General features: G+C 36.0%; 1 protein-coding gene across 1 annotated transcript; it reads left to right on the top strand.

Moving 5' to 3' along the window:
* Positions 1–1015: 1015 nt before the first annotated feature.
* BOLL (boule homolog, RNA binding protein) lies at positions 1016–20600 on the top strand. Its single transcript, XM_048309779.1, has 11 exons — positions 1016–1150; positions 4117–4208; positions 6237–6291; positions 7708–7786; positions 10242–10408; positions 10934–11005; positions 11689–11736; positions 12786–12911; positions 14371–14445; positions 17719–17785; positions 19613–20600. The coding sequence occupies exons 1-10, from the start codon at positions 1022–1024 to the stop codon at positions 17734–17736; spliced, it is 861 nt and encodes a 286-aa protein (XP_048165736.1). The 5' UTR covers positions 1016–1021; the 3' UTR covers positions 17737–17785; positions 19613–20600.
* The last annotated feature ends 404 nt before the right edge of the window (positions 20601–21004 follow it).

Below are 21004 nucleotides of genomic sequence, written 5' to 3'. Positions count from 1 at the left end.
TTTTAGTAAATTCGGAAACGACCTGTGTTTTGTTTAAAACTAAAATTGTGTGAACCAAGTTGGATTTATTGTCTTTAAGATATCCAAAATAATACTGTTAACCCATTACTTAAAATTAGTAGGAGTAATTCTTAGGTAGATAAAGAAATATCAAGTAATCCTATTGGAGAAGTTAGTGACAGTACAATATGGCTGCTTTACAGCTATTATCTCACAGTTAGGGTTGACTTTTTAAGGCAGTGTTAGTTTGTTTCGAGAAGAGCTGCCAGTAAAATTGTTTTATGGTTCACAGGTGTAAGCATGCTGGAAGTTAAAACAACAGGCAGGCTTCACTAAGTAATGATTTCCATGAAGATCCCACTGTACTATGTTCCTTTACTGGGGCAAGGGCAATCTGGTTGCTCTTCTGCAGAGGGAAATTCTGTTCAGACCACTGTGTGCTATGTTTGTTGGCTGAGAGTGTTGAATTAAAGTACCAGTCTTCAAGACCTATTCTCATCGGGTGTGTGGAGCTTGTTGATTTTATGTGGGGGAATTATGGGTGCTTTGGAAATGAACCAGAGGCTGTTGCAGAGAAGAGAGTTATGTAGATGTGTGTGAGAGCACAGATTGAGTTAAAAATGTCCATTCTATATTGGCTTAAAATAAGGGCTTCTAAAAGATATTATATTCTCTGTAGTAGAATTCATAACCTGAAATTTTTATGGCAGGGTGCTGTGTAAATTGAGCCAAGATTGGTGTCCAATTTAGAAGAGTGTTTGATGTTGGACTTCAGACCGTAGCGTATTCACTAAGTTACTGAATTGCTTAAGACTGAGCTTATGTTTAAACACTGAGCTACATTCTGAATCAAAATACATGGTTAATGTTCAGTTGTTCAGCATCTGCTGTGCCTTTCAAGAAATTCTGTACGTATTCTCTGTTGAGAATTGTTTCATTTACTGACAAATTGTTTCATTACTGACATATAACCTGTAAGATTTTGAAAATATTTTCTTTCAATCAGCAGGCCACTGATCAGATGCAAACAGAATCTTTACCTTCATGTCCCAACCCTGTGTCACCGGTGAGGTTAAATAATTTGATCGGTTCTCCAAGGTTTGGAACAGTTACTCCAAATCGTGTCTTTGTTGGAGGAATTGATTTTAAGGTACTCTTCCCTCTTTTTGCTGCTAAATTATAATTTATAACCATATAAAAATCAACAGGGGAAAAAAGAGAGACAGAGTCGTGTATTTGTTTAGTTGGTAAGTCCTCTTCACTACAATATCCAAATCTACAGTAGAGAATAAAGCCTTAAGCCTTGATTTGCATAATTGCCTAACAAAATTGACTGTACACTTAGCTGCTAGAAGCTTTTGACACACCACTTTTTCAGACTTTTATTTTTTCAAAGAAGCTAGCTTTTGTCATCAACAGAGCTGATGGCAGAAAATATGTACAAGGTTTTGTTTATGTATACCACTTAGTGTAATTTAATGAACTGTCACAATGTTTGATATGGCCAGTGGAGCACAGTCAGTAGCTTTTGTTCCTCTAACACTTCTGGTTTACACAAAGAATTATAGTGGTGTATTCCTCACCACAGTAATTTTCTTAAAGTCAAGAGTTTGTTTTTAAAAGAAGTATGAAAGCTTCTCTGGGTAGTTTGCAGTATTGCTCTTAATTCTTAGAATGCTTGTGCCTTTGTGTATTCCCTAAAATCCTCAAATAGCAGTGAACATTGAGCCACTCTTACCTTGTTCAGTTGCTTTTAACATTTGTGACATGCTTAGGGTTAAGGTTTTTTCTTTCTTCCTGCTTTAGGTAATTAATTAAGCCGTTGACTTTTGCAAAACGTGCTTGGTTTGCTTAGCTGTTGCTTTGTTTCCACCAAGAGTATCTTCTTTGCCTTAATCCTCCTAGGCTGAGACCTTCTGAGTGCTGACTCATTTGAAGAGGAACAAGAATTGACAGTTCACTCAGACTATTTTGCATAACAAATGCAAGAAATTCCAGAATCTTCTATCTTATTTGGCTGAGATAATTCAAATAGGGGTGTTCATATTTTAAGACGTACAAGACCTCCAGTACATTTGGGCTTTATTAAAGTGGAACAGTAGTTTTTTGCACCAATAGTAAGCAAATTACTGGAGCTATAAAAAGACCTCTCTCTCTGTTCTGTCTTTACTGCAGTTTCAAAGGTTAAAATACTTTCCTGTCTAACATCAATATTTTTATTAATTATCATACTTATTGTTCATTTTGAAGGGTCTCAACTTGGTTCAGTTGCTAATAGTTCAAAATTTATTATGAAACTGTATTTTCAACAGCAGTTTAAGCATGTTTGTAATCATAAAGAAGATGGAATTTTTTTGCCGAGGGGAGAGGAAATAAAAGGGCTGAAACCTCTATAGCCATTTTAGTTGCTCTTCCATTTGGTATAACTCTTTATATCTAATACAGTCTTAAATTTCTGATCTAATTCTCATTTATATGTCAGTCTTGAATTGCTTTCTACCAGGAATCTCATGGCAAAAAGTATTGGGGTTCTTGTTTTGGTTTGTTTGTTTTGGTTTTTTTTTGGTTTGTTTTTTTACACCAAAGATCTTATTCATGTCAGCTGGGGTGATGGAAAAGCTATTGACTTTATTTTTGTGAAAAAGGGAGTTACTTAGTCAACAAAAACTTATTCGCTTTTTAACAAAAACTCTTTCATGATTTTGCCATTTTGTCCATCACTGTGGCAGTGATTCCTGTTAGTAAGAGGAAACATCTGGTCTCTCAAGTTCAGAGAAACATTTCAGCAAGGGAAGTTAGTTGAGAACATTTTCATCTTGGTCTGGAGAGCTCTTTCTTTAGTGGTGCAGGCATTGACATATGCTAATGCTAAGCCTTTACCTTCCTTAAAGAATCTGACAAGTGCCTTTGTCTTATAAGCGGGAAAAGGCAAGTCCTAAACGTGTTTGTCATAAGTTTCTAAATACCATGTTTGTACAGATACTTGCAGGTTTCATTGTGCATCTTGGAACAGTATTTCCTTCTTATTCCCCATCAATGCACTGCTCTGCACATAAACCTTTGTCTTTCCGAATTCATAGTATTGTGTAGCAAGCCCTCATGTCCTTGGATGATACTTTGAGCACTGATCAATTTCAGACTTGGATGAGGCAATAAACCTTTGATGTACTGGACAGGATTCACTGAATTGTATACAAACAAACAAAGTCATTCACTTAGAAACAAAACAGTACTCATGGTATACATTAAGAAGTATAGATGAATGATGCATGCACATAACCATGCTTCTTCCAGTGTTAGGTGTAGCATTATTTGAGGGCTATGTAGAACAAAACTTAAATCTCAAATGTGGTGTTTAGGACACCATATGTGATACATGCTTATGTTGTAAAAAAAGATTCATAGAAGGCAGAGGGGTATTCACATGGCTTAGGTGAGCCTTTGCATTAGAAACTTACTTATTCCCTGCATACTTGGAAGGGGGCAGTTCCTTCCAAGGTCACTTAGAGCACTCTCCATTGAAATAACATTTTCTTACTTATGAATGGGAGTTCCTGTAGTGTGCCTGTACGTATTTGCAGACTCTCATGTTAAAACTACTTCAGAAAGAGGGATCATGTTGTATTCAATGGATTTGACCACTGAATCACTGTGGTTTAGGGGGATTTTTTTTCATTTATGTGGCCTGTGTATATCTTTTATGAAAACCTACATCCTCTGCTGTGTTGCAGTTGAAAGTATGGCAGTGATTTTTCATACTGTAAACTGCTCTAGCATGTAATTAACAAACTAGAATTCAGATCTAGTACACCTGCTTCGGTGATCTTGACTGTAAAAGGGCAGTTGTTACATAAATCTACTAATGAGAAGTTCTAATGGCTTTCTAGAATTATTGCTGAATAATTAATGCAGTAGTTAAATGGGCCCTGAGGCTCATACTTGCTTGTTCTTCTGTCTTCATATACAGGGTTATAATTAATTTGTAGCAAGCTTCATCCAAAGTATGTCCATTAATAGTCTTATGGTAAACATTGAACTAATTAATTGAATTAATTGACTAACTATGCAAACCAACTTTTTCCTTTTCCCCCCGCCCTTCTTCATTTACTGTACTAGACTAATGAAAATGACCTGAAGAAGTTTTTTGCTCAGTATGGCAGTGTGACAGAAGTGAAGATAATAAATGACAGAGCTGGAGTGTCAAAGGGGTTGGTATAGTAGAATAAGTGTGTTGTGGAAATCAAAAATACCAGAAAGCTGACTATAGTAAATTTGATTGATTTTTATAGTTTGTAATATTTTATCATTGATATTTCAGTTATTCCATGTATGCAAAAATCTGGTTTTACTCTTTAATATCTCTATATAAATGTCTCAAATTTGCATAACTGAAACTCTGTTAGTCATGTTGTTATAAGATGAAGCTGTGTGCAACTAGGACAAAATAAATAGTTTCCAGTTTTTCAAGTTTTCTTAATGACTTATTACTTAAGTAGATTATCCTAGCAAGGTTATTTAGTTATTAAATATATTTATTACTGAAAGCTGGTATGGAAAGGAGCCTAAAGTGGAGGAAGAGCTGAAATACACCTGATTGTGCTGGAATGCATGGCAGTAACAGATTTTTGTGTGAAGGTTTTTGGAACAGCAGCATAGGGGGCAAATCTGACACTAAATCATGATTACATAAAAGGGGGACTGAGACAGGAAGTCACCAGTAGGAGAAATGCTGAAGAGCAAATATGGAGAAAGATTAAGATTGCATAGTAAAATTATTGCTGTAACCCAAAGGATGGCGATGTAAATAAGATGAGGAAGTGCACTGCCAGAGAAGGGGGGAAAGAGGGCTGAAGCCGAAAGTAAATGTGCACGAGAGTTTGCACCTCTAATGTTCTCTCCTGAGCATTAAGGACTGTTTTAATGCTGTCAGAGCTTAGCATGTGTCAGCAAGTTACATGCTGAGCTGCAGTTCTTAGCACAGTGTGCACTTGCATGACATCAGGAACTTTGGTCCCAGATCTGTCACCAACCTCTTGCTCTTTTACTAAATTCCAAGTACTTGAGAATTGCAGCGTGTGTCCATATAACCCATAATAATTATGCAGTTGTGATTGCCAACATGTGCCTCACAGCAGATATGTTGAAAATTAATTATTTTCCATGCTGTTAGGATTTGTGTTGAAATCTAAGCACAGGCTTCATTGCTTCTCCTTGACAAGTGATTTAAAAAAACTTACGAATTTGTGATTGTCTATTAGTTTATTGTCCAGACAGTCCATGGAATGAAAAGTCTGTGTAGGTATGGTCCCAAGCAGGAAGATACTTTGTTGTCTTTGAAGACAAATATTTCCAGGTTTGTTTAGAGAAGCCAATACAAGGCAAGCCCACAAATTTGAAAGTACAGCTGGTCAGAGATTTACTGAGCCTCTGTATTTAAATTAGCATGCAAATGCTCACAAAGAATGATACCTTGTATTGCAAAATCTGATCTGCTAGTAGGAATGGCAGAGGCTCATACCTTCTGTAATCTGACCCTGAGAAATGAGCTATGACCCTAACAAATCATGTAGAGAAATACTCAAAGTTTTCAAAAAGGTACGAATTTAGGAAGTCAGATTTAATGGGGGGAGGGGTGAGGGAGGGTTTTTGGGTTTTCTTATGTATGTATTGTATACATTCAGATACTTCCTTTGTACTGGTGGTGCCACCAAGATTACTCTGGGAAAGAATTGAGGGGTTTTGGAAAAGCAGGAATTGTGTAGAAAGCCTGTTTGATTTACAGGAAAATTCATAGATAATGGCTATCTCTGCATCACTGCTTTTTCAGAACTCAGTTTAAAATAGTGGATTGTGCTTGTGGAAGTGTGGAGCATTCACAGTTGTTGCTGAAGTAGGTGGGAGCTGTACAATGAATTACAGTATAATATTAACTTTAAAAAAAAATCCCAAGTGTCTCATCTTTGATCACCACAACAAGTGAAAGGTTTAGATCAAAATCTTTGATTAATAGCAATGAAAGAATTTAAGACATAGGCTGAGTAACAAGAACAGCTGGTCATTCATGGTGATATACTGCCACATACTTGAATGTAATAAGGAATATGCTAAGAATAGTTCTTTACTTTTTTTTTACTCATTAGTTTACCTTGTGATGTCACTTTTACTGTACATGAAGTAACAATAAGCTGTTTGTAAATACAAACTTTAGAGGCTTAGCTGCTGTCATTTTTATTTAGGTATGGCTTTGTTACATTTGAAACCCAAGAAGAGGCACAGAAGATTTTACAAGATGTAAGTGCAAGTCTCCATGGTGTTTGTCTCTTAAATGGAATAATTCATTTCATACTAGGCCTGAGTAGTCTGGTCCTCTGTTTACCAAGTTACATTTGAAGATGAACTTGGTCTGATAGTTAATAAAATGGTTTAAAGAGATCTAAGATAAGATTTATACTGAGATATTCTGGAACTAAGGATGGAAGTTCTAGTTCATAGTACTGTTCTTGACTTCGACATTGGTCTTTATTTTCTTAGTCTATATGTGGTCTATAGTATATGTAGAGCTAGAAAATTTTTCAGATTTCACTGCTGTCAAGATTTTTGTATGGAAATTAGGAAGATAACTGCTGTCTTTTATTCTGATATGTTTGTCAGACCTGATGTAATTCTTTTTAATAACAGTTAGGTTCCCTTGAAGTCTTCAATGATGAAGCTTGAGTCATGTAATTTTTGTTTCTCTTAGCTATGTTACTGTCTCGATGCTCCTTGTAGAGCTTCCCTTGAGATATGGTTGGGTCTTCAGTTCATTTTGTTTTGTGAAATGTGTGCTCTTGTATTTTGATTGGAAGGTATTGGAGACAGCTGTCAGTCAGGATTTAGTCATTCATGCGAGGGTATCAAGGTGCAGGGGAAAAAAAACTGAGAAGATGGCACCTGAGACATGCAAATTGCCTTCTCACAATTAGAAGGCTGGTTAAAATGTTGGAAATTCCAAACCTTTGCTTGGAGTGGGTGGCGCTAAAAAGGTATATAAGCAGGAACTTCTTGAGTCAGCTGGCTTTCTTGCCCTGGCTTTTTTTTTTTTTTTAATTGCTTTATTTCTGTAAACTAAACACCAGTGGTACTGAGTACCATTTTGAATATGGCTTAGGATTTTTGTTCCTTTTGGAAGTGGAAGGCTGCTTCATGTGAAGTCTTACTGATGTCTTACTTTGCCTGCCATAAGTCCTTTAATTTAGATGTCCTACAGCTCTATCACCATTTTCATCTCAGCATATTTCTACTATTTTGTATTAATCTTAATTTTGTGTAGCATCTGGGTCTTTCTCCATCTTAAGATGAGTTTCTAGGCTTCAATTTATGTATGAAATTAATGGGTTTTTGTTTTAAACTCTTGAATTTCTTTTTATATGAAACTCTGATAATCCTCTGATTTTTTTTTTTTTTTTTTTGTCCTACTCTTCTATTATGAGTAATGTCTCCAGAATTTCCTTTTATGTTGCAGTCTTCTAAATATGTGTTAGTATTAAAAACAGACCTTGAGGCGTTTCGCCAGGTTCCAGACACATATCCTGGGGTCTGGTTTCAGCATAACTGCTCTCATGCGCAGTGTATCTAACCTACAAAGAACCTTGTCTACTTGTGATTTTTCCCTTCTCAGATGCCTAGATTTGTGTAGAAAATAATAATGTCTTCTTTCTTTAATTCTAGGCTAAAAAACTCAGCTATAAGGATAAGAAATTGAATATTGGCCCAGCAATAAGAAAACAAGTGCGGAGTCCTAATGATCGTATGTATTTTTACTTGCGTTTGTGTATTGTCGATATAAGTTTTTAACCAAGATGTGCCTGGTCTTGCACCGCACTAATGCTGCATGTGGAATATGCTCTGAATGGTTTGCAGTGGAAGTAAATGCATGCCAATGGAAATGTTGGAATAAATAGGTTTATGGTCTCTTGGTTCTTTAACCTCTCAATATGTTGTTTCTTTTACTGTATTGGAGAGAGTTACCTATCTAGGAACAAACTGAATGAAAACTCAAGTTGCCTGGCAGAACCTTAAATCTGAACATTTAGTGTCCTCACAGGTTCTACAGGATAAAGCAGGAGCTGTTGGTTAGTTGCATTGTTATTCATTGATTTATTTGTTACCAAAATCCATCAGGATTGTTGCATCTTTCTTTCTTCGAGAGAAACCATAAGGAATGGGTGGTTGCAGTCCCCACTCTCTTCTTGAGCTGTTTGTTCTAAGATCTTAAAAGTGAAAGTATAGGCTATAAATACCAGCTTTTAAGATGCAATCTGTGAGTTAGCCCTCAGTAAGGGCTATGTGTCAGATGTGAAATAGATTTCCTTTTTAAGTGCAACAGGCAGTGAAGTGTACTTTGGGACTTTGCTTCAGTATTTGTTGTATGGTACCTTTTGAGAGAGTTAGGAAAAACCCATCCTTTTGCTCGTCTTCATTCTGAGGCCAGAATACAGAAGAATGTTGGTTTCATTCTGAAGCTTTCTTTAGTTTCTGTCATGCTGTCTGTTAGAAGTAGCTAATGTGTACGCTAAAGCTGTTGCTGAGACACACTTCCTGAAGACAGGAGGTTTGCCTCCTCCTTCCCCCACTTATGCCTAGCTATGCCCTTTTCCCTTGTATAAGTGCATTATTTGTCTGGGGAAAATGAAATACTTGCTCCAACTGTGTAGTTTCTTTGCTCTAGAAATTATTTAGTGTGATCTTTGCTCATTCATCATCAAGAGATTGCATGCCATTTTCTTTCTGTGCTTTGTTTCACTTTCCATCTTTGACTTCTTCTTTCTCAATTGTGTTTGCCTGACTTGTGGGGCTTCTTTCCTCTGACTCTTGTGATGAATGTGTATATTGATAGGAAAAGGGCATACCTCTGTGTTTTAGTTGAGACATGAGGCAACAGAGGGTTAAACCAAAAATCTTTAAAAAAGCTTTTTGAAGAAAGCTGCTGCATTCTTTTGAGATCTGTGGACCTGTTCCACTACCTGTTGTCTGTCATGCCCAGGATAGATCTGTGATATAAGATGCTGTTGGCATCCAGACACATCCTAGGGCCTGGTTTCAGTGTGTCTGCTCTCATGTTCAGTGTGCCTAACCTCAGTCACCAGGATGCTTTGTCCTACTGCAGCTCACCAGGGGTTCATGAAGCCAGAACACCTAGACTTGCAGTATCACTGTAGAACTGTGATTCCATTATATTTAACAGAATTAAAGAGCTAGACAATATACTGTTGTCCTCTATAGCCTACATGTATAGTGCTTGTCTTTCATATTAAGCAAAATGATTTTTAGCTCTTCTGTCATCATAGGACCACTTGTGGTAAGAGCTTTGAACATACTGGAAGGGCCACCTGGTTTGCTTTTCCCCAGCATCAAAATGTATTTTGTCATCCCAGTGAGTTTTCTGTGTTTGATGGAGAAGATTTCATTTTTCTTTCCCAGAGACTTATTCAACACTGGCGGAAAGTTTGTGCAATGTACTTGGTAGTTAGTAAAGTGGACAGCATTGTTGGATGTGGGGTTGTGTTGATCACCTCGTTTGAGATACCAGTAAGTGCTATTCTAGATTGCTTACTGGAGCTACAACAGCCTTTAGTTTTTCTGAGGTGTGCTTAACATTCTCCTAACAAACATCTTAGCCTGTCTATGGATAGTATTTCAGCTGTATTGTATCCAAGTGTCTTAAGGCTTTTCTAGGAATTAGTCAAATTCTTACTATCAATAAAAGCTCTTGAATTCCTGTGGGACTCTTCTTGGTCTTCCACTGAGTATTCTGGTGATCTCTGCAGTGTTCTGTCTATTCATAAAATGGAACTTAATGGTGGCTCTTACCTTTCAAGGCAAGATGAAAAACTAAACCTAACTTAGCACAGAAAAAATCAGGAAGAACACAATGTAAACAATATCACTATTTTGTGAATTCAGTTTGAGTTACAGAATTAATTTTCCCTTTTTTTTCCTCTAGAGAAGTCTCCCCATATTATGTGTTCTGTTCAGTAATTTATATGGATGTCATCTTCTACAGCCCTTCCCATCTAGCTCTGGAGGCATCCTGTGGCCGTCTGCTTTCATGATCGTGTTTGAGGGGGAATTGCCACACCGCTCCATGTTCTTTTCTTTGAATGTTTTCTTTCTCTAAAGATCAGAAATTATCTTCTTTTTTTTCATGATGTACACATCTAAAAAAACTTATTTGTAAATAAGTTTTAAAATATTTATTCCAGGTTCTGCTGTAACACCCCAAGCTGGTACAATGTATGCAGCTACTGCTGTGTCACCAGAAGCTGGTACAATGTACTTAACCACTTCGAGTGGATATCCATATGTTTACCATAATGGAATGGCTTATTTTCATACATCTGAAGTCTCTCCTATTCAGCAGCCATGGCCAGTAAGTAATTTATTTTGATGTATATATGCTTTTCTGTGGAGCAGGATAACTGCAGTGTTTTCAAATCCCTCCTGCTTCCAGTTTCTTCAGCTATGCCTCATACTAGATGTTTAAATGGCTTCCTTATATTAGACTGTTTATTTTGTGAATTGTTTTTTTTAAATATCACTTCAGTTTATTTTGCTTCTTCAGGGGACTTCTGCTTTGGTATGACCTATAGAATGGGATAGTTCATAATCAATCTGGGCCTTGGCCCAGGAGTAAGCTTTACTATCTCTAGATAGTGATGGCCTAGTGCTTTCTGAAAAGCTCTAAGTGAATATGCCAGAGATTTTTGTTTGATCTAACATAGGCCCTTAGAAACACTGGGTTTGAAGGAGCTTAAATGTAGGTTAAAACTCGGTAAATCATTCACAGAAGGGAGTGGAGGTGGTTCAGCATTACAGTGCTCCAGAGCTGTGTGTAATAGGAGTGACAGTTTATGAAATTGCTGCATTAAGATTTGTAACTTCTTTTCTTTTGAAGTCTCGCTCTGTTTCCAGTTCACCTGTGATGGTTGCTCCACCTGTTTATCAGTCTCCTATGTACCATTATCAGGTATCTGTTTTAAAATGATCTTCAGGCCATCACTAGTCCTCCAGCCATGCAGTACTATTTGCTGTTTATTCTTAGGAGATAAAAGGACTGTTCATAGTAGCAGTGTGAAACATTTTAACTTCATTGAAAACTGTATTCTAGTGAAGAGTCTGTTTTGCTTATGTAGCTGCATGAAAGTATAATAAATTACATTTTCTTTCGTGTTGCAAGACATCTGGCTTGGTAGCATCCTTTTATCATCTAAGCCAAACTCCTGCTCAGAGTAGGGCTGGTTGGATCAGGTTCCTTAGGTACTTGTCCAGTTGGGTTTTAAGTAGCTCCAATGCTACATTCCACACAACATTTCTGGATAGCGTCTTCCTATACTTGACCCTTCTCATGGTGAAAGACTTTTCCCTTAATGCTACAACATTTTTTAGTGTTCCAGCTTGGGTCCGTTGATTCTTGTGCTCTGAGCACCTCTGTTGAGAATCTGACTTAAGTATTTTTGAAGTTTGTGAAATGGCCAAGTTGGAGGCTGAGTGGAAATAAACAAAACCATGTTCCTGAATAATCTGGGGCTTAATGAAAATCGTATTTCCTCTTTTTAGTTGAGAATTAATTACATGTTTGAGAATAATAGTGTTCTAAGGCTATTCATTTGTTCTTCACCATGTTAGTGACATCTTCTTGTTTGATTTTAGGCACCAACACAGTGTCTTTCAAGTCAGTGGCAGTGGTCTGTTCCACAGGTAAATACAGTTCATTACTGCAGCATTTTACCATTATTTTTCACCTAGTTTAAAGGTATGCTGTGCCTTATGTAAGAGTGATATTTCCCACTATTCACAACTTGGTTGAAATGAGTATTAATTGCTGTATTTTAGCAATATATTTACAATGTTTACTGCTACAACAAAAGGCATAAAATAGCATCTGTTGAAACATTAAATATAAATCTGACTTAAAGAAAACATCTTCCCCTGCCTTCCATTTAGCAAAATATTTGTATTAAATTACCTAATAAATTTCTTAGAAGCAGGTAAAAACTGCTAAATTTTGCCTGATTAAAGAAATGGGTATTAACTTGCCTGTTAACTGGTATTAACTGTGATGTTTCATAGGAGTATTGTTAGCAGAAGCATGTGGACACACACAGGGTGAAATTAGACCCAGACCCTTGAAACCAGAAGAAGAAATTGTTAACTTAGTCATTGTGAGGAGAGGGTTTATCTGTTCCATGAAAGAGCAGCTTATTATGGAAATACTGACATTTGAGGAACTTGAAGGGTTTGAACCTGAAAGGAGGACCAAGTTCCTTATGCTTGAACTGTTACAATGCAGCCTTATTACTTCAGTAGCAGCCAGCCTTATTCAGTCTGTTCCACTCTAATAGATCAATCTGCTGCTTTGAAATCAGGGTGCTGAATTATGGAGATACTGAAATTATTTTAAAACAAGAAAAACTTGTTTTGTCAGTGTTGGAATGGAAAATTTAACTGTAGTATGTTTCTGTGATCTTGAGATTAACTGTGAATTTTAAAAGTTTTAGTATTTCACAAAGCTTTCCAAAATGTAAATAAATCTGAAAACTATATAAAATTAAAGGACTTTTTTTTTCTCCTACCTGACCTTTCTATCCACTTCCCTCTCACTTAATTTCTTTAGGTTACCAAAGATTTTTTGACACTTTCTTTTAAAACTTTATTTTGTTTATATGTAGCAAAGATGACTGTAAAATAAGCTTTTCTTTTCATCCTGCTTAAATCATAAAATTTATTAGAATAATGTTTTATTTCAGTCTCCTACCTCTTCACCTCCACTCCTGTATCTGCAACCATCTGAAGTCTTTTATCAGCCAATAGGAATTAACCAGGAAGGTGGATGTATATCTCCACCTCTCCTAATGGAAGCTGCAGTTCCTGAGGTATTTTTAAAAATGTGAAAAATTGTACTGAGAATTGAAGTGCTTATTTACAAGTGAAAAATAAAATCTTTTATTTTAAGTACTGGCTGTTAGAGCAGTTAGGTTCCAGTACTTATGTTGCTGTTAAATAATTTCAGGTGTCCTCAAGTTAGAATTTCTCTTCCTGTCTAGGAGAATGCTTTGATTCTGAAATATTTTAGAGAGTCACAAATGGATTACAGACAGCCATATAAGGACTTGTCAATTGGTTTTGTTTGCAAGTAATGTTTAAGTAAAATGGGAGTTCATTCTTTGGCATGTTTGGTGTAGTATCCCTGAACCACAGTAGTTTCCTGAAGTAATTCTGTGAGTAGAAGCTTGTTTCTAAATATTCTGATGATCTGAATTAATTAAGAGTGCTTTATTGTACTTTAAAAATCTCCACAGCATTAGAAATGCTACTGATATAGAAGCAAAAAAACTAAACAATGAATATTTAATCATTCAATCTCTTCATAATTGGATATTAAAATGACAGTAAATGGCTACAGAAAAACTTAATCACAACACAATTTCAGTTTGGTATTAATTGGTACTTCTCAAGTATTCATTCCTCATGAACAGGGAGGCCGAAATAGATGTTAAATGAGGACATCTAATTATTAATACCAGTAATCAAGTATTGTTACAAAAGTAAATGGGTATTTTATTCCTACAAGAGAAGTTCCAAAACTGGTATTTCAGACATCTCAAGTGGAAAATTCTGAAATACTGAAGTAATTTAATTTCCCTACAAAGATACTGAATAATACAAGGCTTGGGTTATGGGGCTTTTTCTTCCTTTTTGAAAATGCATGAATCTTGATATTTATTTTATAGTCATAATCTTATTAACAGTACTGTTTTACCTTTAGTATTACATGAATCAGATATAAACTTGTACAGAGATCTGAAACCTGTGAGCACTAAGAAAATAGATGAAATTATTTAAGGAATATTTAAAGGGCTCTTGGTTTACAGGTAGGCAATTTGTTCATGTTAAAGGAAGCAGTGTGTCAGATTTTGGAAAAATGATGTAAAATTCCAAGAACAGTCTGTATTACTTGTATGTAAATATTTACTAGTGTGATAGTGCTGAGAATTACATTTCAATGTGTTAATCTACACATTTAAACACTGTTCCCAATTAGAGCTGAGTGAAATGAGTTTGTAATTGAGAAGCTGCTACTTCTCTAGCTGCTACTTTGAGGAAAGTGATTTGTGACACTCGTGAAGATAAACTAAGTTTACTAGACTTTACTGATCAGTGGGGAAAACATAGATTTAAATATTGAAATTGTGGTTTTTAAAAAGTCAGTAGTTCAGATAAACATAGCCCACAGTTTGAAGCTTTAAGGAATCTAAATTTAAATGAAAAGCTTAAAAACTAACATTGTGAAAGAAGCTTTTGTGCTAATTTTTTGTATTTTTTTTGTACCAGCTGTATTCTGATCATGGAGTTCAAACACTTCATCACCAGCCCTATGTCCAGAGTCACATAGCCATGCCTGCAGCTGTGAGTATCAAACTGAGATAGTTAAAGCAAGCATGGCAGTATTGCTGTCATCTTTCTCGAAGCAGTGACAGTAAGACAAGAGGGGAATGGATGAAAAGGTCTTTTATTAATGAATTGATAAATAAGGAAATGGGAAGCCTTGCGGAGAAGCTGAGATTTTTCTTCACTTGAAGTTTTGTTATGGAGGGACAAACATGTTACTTATTTTGGAACTTTTTGGGGAAACTCAGAAGTCAAAAAGTGAGTAGTTATTTTAAGACAGCTACAAAGTAAACTGCAAATAAGAAACATGTTGAGAGAAAATGGTGAACCTCATTCCGATCTTTGAAATGGTGGTTACAAATCCTAGTTTTTCTCTGGGTCTTGATATCATATTCATTACTTCAGCCTTAAAAAAGTGCCTCATGTTGTGAAGAGTTGAGATTTTGAAATACGGAGAATGCAAAACCATTCCAGTCAGTCACCTCTGGGTGTTTTTCTGTGCAGTTCTGATTTAGAAAGGCCATTTAAATATTATTCTATGTCACCTGATGGAAGTCGTTGGATTCTTTTGGTTCCCAGTTTAAGGTCCACTTATCTAAATTAATAAGGCTGTTCACACCATGCATGAAAAAATGTCAAAACTGATTGGCCCTGATGAGAGAGATCTAAAGTTGTCAGTATTTATACTTGATATTATAGCACTTCCTCTTCTGTGAAAGGTGCTTACTCAGCTGCAAGTGAAAAACATGAGTGGATAAAAGCCATGTTATAAGCTCTCTTTTCCACATATTTTTGATTAATTTTACTTTTCTTAGCATTTTTTCTAGACTATTGTGTAACGATAAGTACCAGATATTGCCAGCAGAGGGGGCTGTAACCTAAGCGTTGTCTTGGACTAAAGTGCCCTATATTTCCTGTTTTCTCAGAAGTCTTGTTACCTAGAATTGAAACCCTGCTTTGTTCAGGTCTCGAGTAGATTCACAGATAGTTAAACCCTTCCAAAGGCTTCCTGAATTCTGATAATTTTATTTGTTACAGCTTGATGCTAAATAGCCTTTGGGCTTTAAGTTTTATTTAGTTAGCTTCATTTACTACTAATTGGTAGTTCTGAGACATAACTCTCCCTTTTAAATTTTCATGTTACATTTTCACATACCCACTTGGAGTTTGAATATGTTTCCCAGATAATGAATATGATCAGCTTATATTGTCTGTCAGTGTGGCTGAGCTCTCAACAATGATTGAAAAAGTCAAATGTTGTCAGCACAGTGCTATGTGTTAGGCAAGTGGCTGTGTCATTACCACCTGCTCCCCAGCTGCAGAAGACGGCTGCCTGGTGGCTGTAGTCTTCTTAAAATACCTCAACAAATATATCTCTGCTTGAAAACTGCCAAGCAGTGGCTGTGTAAGAGAAGCAGGTGCCTGAAGTAATGACTGTACCTTGAAGGTAATCTGCTAATTGCTTCTCCTGCATTCTGCATTCCCAGTGCAATTCCTGTGCTTTGTGCTAGGAGCTGTAAGTCAGGTGGTGAGATTAGGATGCTACAGCCAGTATCCAGATATTTTGGCAGTTGTAGACTTCGTACAGCTTTCAAATGCAGCTCACACCAGATCATTCTCTCTGTTCTACCATCAGTAGACCCAGTAGTAACCATTGAGTTACATCAATAAAATGCTATTTTTAGTACAAAGTTTTTAATAGTGCTAAATGAAAATTAGAGGACAACATTCTCCAACTTGGAACTGTAAATAATTTGGGGTCCTAATTTGGTATTTAAGATCAGGTTTGATTCAAAAATACTAATACCCTCCCCGTGATCATGTGTTTGCTAATGATATTGAATATTATTTACTTTAGGCTGAATTTTTTTGGCAGTTAATAGAATGTTCTGTTGGTGAGCATGTGGAAGTGACTTCATATATTCACATCTATACAAATGGATAGGGTTAACATAACTTTGTTTTTAGGAAGGGAGAGGATTTCTCTTCTCTACTGGATGTTTCAGATCCTATATCATAGTCTAATATGGAGATGAATGTTTGGATGCTTCCAGAGGGTATATGTGAAATAGTGTCTGGTAGTAAAAGTTACGTGGTCTATAGTAACAGTGGAAACTTGGAGGATTGAAATTTGTGATCTTTGCTTTCAGGCCCAAGAGAAATATCTGTGAGTTAAGTTTTGGGTTTGCTGAGCAGTTATCTTTGAGTTCTGAGGCATTGGCCTGGTAAATGGTTGTATATTTTGTGTGTATATGAGGGAGACCCCTGAGGCATGAGGAACTGAGCACACAGTTGCAGTCTACAGAGTGAGCAAAGTGTAAGATGTTCTGGCACATGGAGGGGAGTGGGTGAGTCGGGTTTGTTTTGTTTCATGCTTTTAGCTTTTTTTTTTCTTATCTACCTTTTTGAGCTGCAGTGCCTCCTTTGAGGGATAGGCATGGTTCTAGTCTGTCACAGTTACTGCTTTTCCCATAGTCTGTGTCAAACAGTATTTTTGGCTGGTATCAACAGTACCAGATAGTAAAGTATCATTTGTGGTATAGTTCATGGATATTTGCATTCAGATCATAATAGTGCATGATGGTCTTGGGGTTGTGAGTGTTTTGTAAATTTAACTGAATGTAGCACACTGGTTTTCTCTGAAGTTAAGAGTAATAAGGGAAGATTTGTGTTTTGTGTGTATAACACACATAAATGTGTGCTTATAAATGTTTGTGTAGATAGACATGCAATTAGATTTATGTAAATTGTCTTTCATAAGAGTTCCGGTGTAATCATTTGGGGAAAAGTTTAGTTATTTTATACTAGTACTGCATATTATTGCCTGATATTCCGTCTGAAACAATAAAAAATATTACAGCATGTTTCCTGTATAGGTAAGTGAAATTGAAAGAGGCTAAGCCTTTTGTTTAAAGATGTGTTAGTCGAAGAAATTTGAAACTAAACTTATAGTTGTATGATTGCCAAGAGACTTGTCACCAGCTGCAGCTAGGCCTGTTGCCTCTAAAATGGCTATTTTAAACTCCACTGAAACCATACTTGCTCATTTGATATTAACATGGGAAGGTGCAGGTGGTGCATGCTTTTTCTCATGCTGTTTCATTCTGTGTTCTCCTTACAAACTTCTCCTTTTCTGTTAGTTTGCTCTTACTTCAGTTCAGTAGGTTTTTTTCTTTTGTTTTCTCTGAACTCTGTTCTTGCTTTTCTTGATGATCCTATGGAGCATTCACTATTAAAGCATTTGTGCCACTCCAGTCTATCTATACTGATTAATTTTTTTTTTGTGTCCAGTCCTTCCTGTGTGGCTGAGATCCATCATCAACATACCAGCTAGCAGCTGCCAGTTGTGGAATTTGGGGTCAGTTGTTTCATTGCAATGTTTGCTATTTAGGAATTGGTGAATAATAAAACATGCTCAGATCTAGCACAGCCTGCAGCATTAGTTAGCTGCTTCCTGCAGTTTGACACTTGCTAATAATTCTCTTCATAAAATGAACTCTATATAATCAGTGTCATTCATTCCTTGAATGATAATGTATATGTAAATTCCATCACCATTTTCTTTTTAGTTTAACTGCCTGAAATTTATATGGGTTTGGATTGTTTTCCTTCAACAAGGATGAAATTTCAGTACTTCCAATGTATAATTTTTGTTTCTGAAAACTGTTTTAATTCCTTTATTGACAGCTTCTTCCTTTTTTCTCCCTATTTTGTGCAATTTACAGTAGCTGGTGTTTATAGGGCTATACTCTGGCAGGCGCTCAAGCATGTTTTTACTGTGAAAATGCTGCCTCATTTAGTTGCTTACACTTTTAAAAAAAATTAGGACTTTGATGAAAGGAAGCTAGGGGAAAATGCATGTTTTGCGCATCTTAAAATTAGAGTCAATTTCTTGCTTGATTGCCTTTAAACAGCTCACTGATTTGTAGCATAAGTTGTATGTTAAGATGCGACTTCTTGTCTGCTTTATCTTAACCTGTATGATTTATCCCCCGGTGTGGCTTTTTAAACAAGTGTTAGAAGCCTACCAGTGTAAAACTGAGCATAACTTTCTTAGTAGACAATGTGTTTGTGTCTGACCTATGCTAATAGGAGTTAAACTAAAGAAAAAGGAAAATATGTTGGGGTTGAAATCCTGTCAAGTTGACATCATGAAAACTAAAGAGCATGGAACCTTCAAGTTTTGAAAAGCAATGCACAATGTGATGGGGAGTCAGTAGATGATGGAAAGAGACTGACATCTTGAGATTATAGTGGGTTGGATATCCTGATAGAGGTGTATGAACTGGAGCTGATTGTATGAGGAAACTCTCAGATCTAGAAGGGAGGGAAAAAGTTAAGTTTAACAAAACAAAAATAGTTAGTGCCGAAAAGGCCTGGGATAAGAAGTAAGGTTAGGAAAAAAAAGGACAGTTTGAGTCATATGACAATAGTTAAGTAAAGAGGAAATGAGATGGACATCGTGCATTTGGGATATAGAGCAGCTGAGATAGGGGAACTATAAGAGAATTTGATCTTTGGAAGAAGAAACAGAATTGTACAAGTATCCTAAAATCTGTTTATGCCAATACCTAAAGTGGTAGCTGTGTTTTCTGTAGCTTGCCATCCTTTTGTCAGCAGCTAGTGGCATCTACTGACAAATTATGTAAGCACAGTCCATTGCCTATTTCTCAGTTTACAAATAAAACAGCTTTCAGTTCTTTAGCTCAGGTAGTTACCAAAAACTTAATGTAAACATTATTATAAGTACCCGTAGTAAAGCATTGCTCTACTCTACATTACAGAGAATGGTGAAGAAAAAAATAGAGTTGCTTAAATAGTTTTTCCACTGTACACTTTGTAAAAACAAATTTTCCCCATCCAATTATAAAGAGGATACAATTGCTTTAATAACTTGACATACTTTAGTAAGACTGTATGATCAATGAACAAAACTGGGTTATTTTGTTAGTAAAAGAATTCTGAACACATTCTAAGATTCCATGCTTGTAAATAAAGGAAGGTATTTCCTGCCACTGGGGGCTTCACCTAGGTGCATAATGAAAATCTGTTTTTCCTTTTTGAACCAAGTCTGTCCAGCTGATGCAATAAAGTGGACTGTAACTATTCATTGAAACATTATTAATGCAGTAAATGGGACACTTTGGAATGGAAGAAACAACACTGCATTTTTCCCTCTCTTTAGGAATTGAGGTTGCATTCTGTGAGAAGAAGTGTTCTGCATCATTCGTCTGTGAGTCTGAAACCTCAGTATTCATGAAGTCATCAGTTTCATCCTAGAAAAGATTACAGAATGGAAGATAAAATTTTACACTACCTTCTACAGATACTGTAAAACACTGGGTTTTTTAGCTATGTGCTTTGCTAACATACCTATCACAGCGAGGGTATGTTCTTCCTGACTTCTGACATTTCCCTGCAGGTTTCCCAGTTAAAATACCACTACTTTTTGTCAAGTAATAGCATGAAATTTTGTAGTTTTGTCAGGTAAAAACATGTGAAACAATAATTTTATCCCTGCACTTCCTTTCTTAGTAGAAACCCTGTTACAGGACAAAAGGGTGATTTCTGAAACACAGCCTACTGTATGTATTCCAGTTACTAACCCAGATTGAAAGCCAGGGTACTTCTGCTAAAGGGATAATGTCACCTTTAATTTCTGGGTTGCATAAACTTTGAAGATATGTTAATTACAAAGTTGAAGCCATTTTGCCACATACTGACAGCATTTCTGTGCTGTGGATAAAATCTGGTTATTTAAGTCTATGTGAATTTCATTTCCATTCCAAAACGATTTGTCTAGTTTAATTTTTTTTGCTATCAGTATTTTCTCCTTTTATAAGGTATTTTACTTGTGTGTCATTTTAGTGTTTGCAGTAATAACTTTTTAAAATAAAGTTTGGAACCCTAGTTTAATAATTATTTGTTCTCAACCTAATGTTTTTCTTGCATATACATTTGGTTTTATAGTATGTTTTTAGCTATAGAAAAAGGCAGAAATTGACTACTTCTATTAGAAAAACCATTGAAAACTTCTCTTTGCTTCTCTGGCATTTTCTGTTGCCTGTATGAAAATAAGGAACTCCCTGGCAGGATCACAGATTGAGATGAAATACTATTTTTTTTCCTCAATTTCAGGATGTTAATTTTCTTTTTTGTTGATGGTGAGGTGTTTTTTTTTTTTTTTTTTTTGGTTGGTTGGATTTTGTTTTTGTTTCTCCTCTTACTTCCCAAGTTTAAAAAATACAGTGTCTGTAGTTACAGGAGTACAAGCTATGGCTTATTGCTTCTGCAGTAATGAAGTCTTTATTTTATGTATGTATAATATCCTTGAACTGTTCAATTCTGTTTTGTAGTAATTTGGGGGTTTTCTTTTTGTGTGGATTTTTGTTGGTACTTTTTTCCTTTTAATCATTTAGATCTTGCCAAATGGACATTGTAGTCAGTGAATAATCCATGTATTATATGTAAATCTCTTTAAAGATTATTCCAGTGTTCAATGGTGCTTTATGGTGTTGTCCAGGAATAGAGTTGGAGTCTGGTTCTGGTTTTATGCTCTTTTGAAATTGTTATGAAA

Source organism: Corvus hawaiiensis, chromosome 7, assembly GCF_020740725.1.
Source record: "Corvus hawaiiensis isolate bCorHaw1 chromosome 7, bCorHaw1.pri.cur, whole genome shotgun sequence".
NCBI classification, from domain to species: domain Eukaryota; kingdom Metazoa; phylum Chordata; class Aves; order Passeriformes; family Corvidae; genus Corvus; species Corvus hawaiiensis.
Note: the sequence above shows the minus strand (reverse complement) of the source record. Positions and strands in the feature narration are given on the sequence as shown.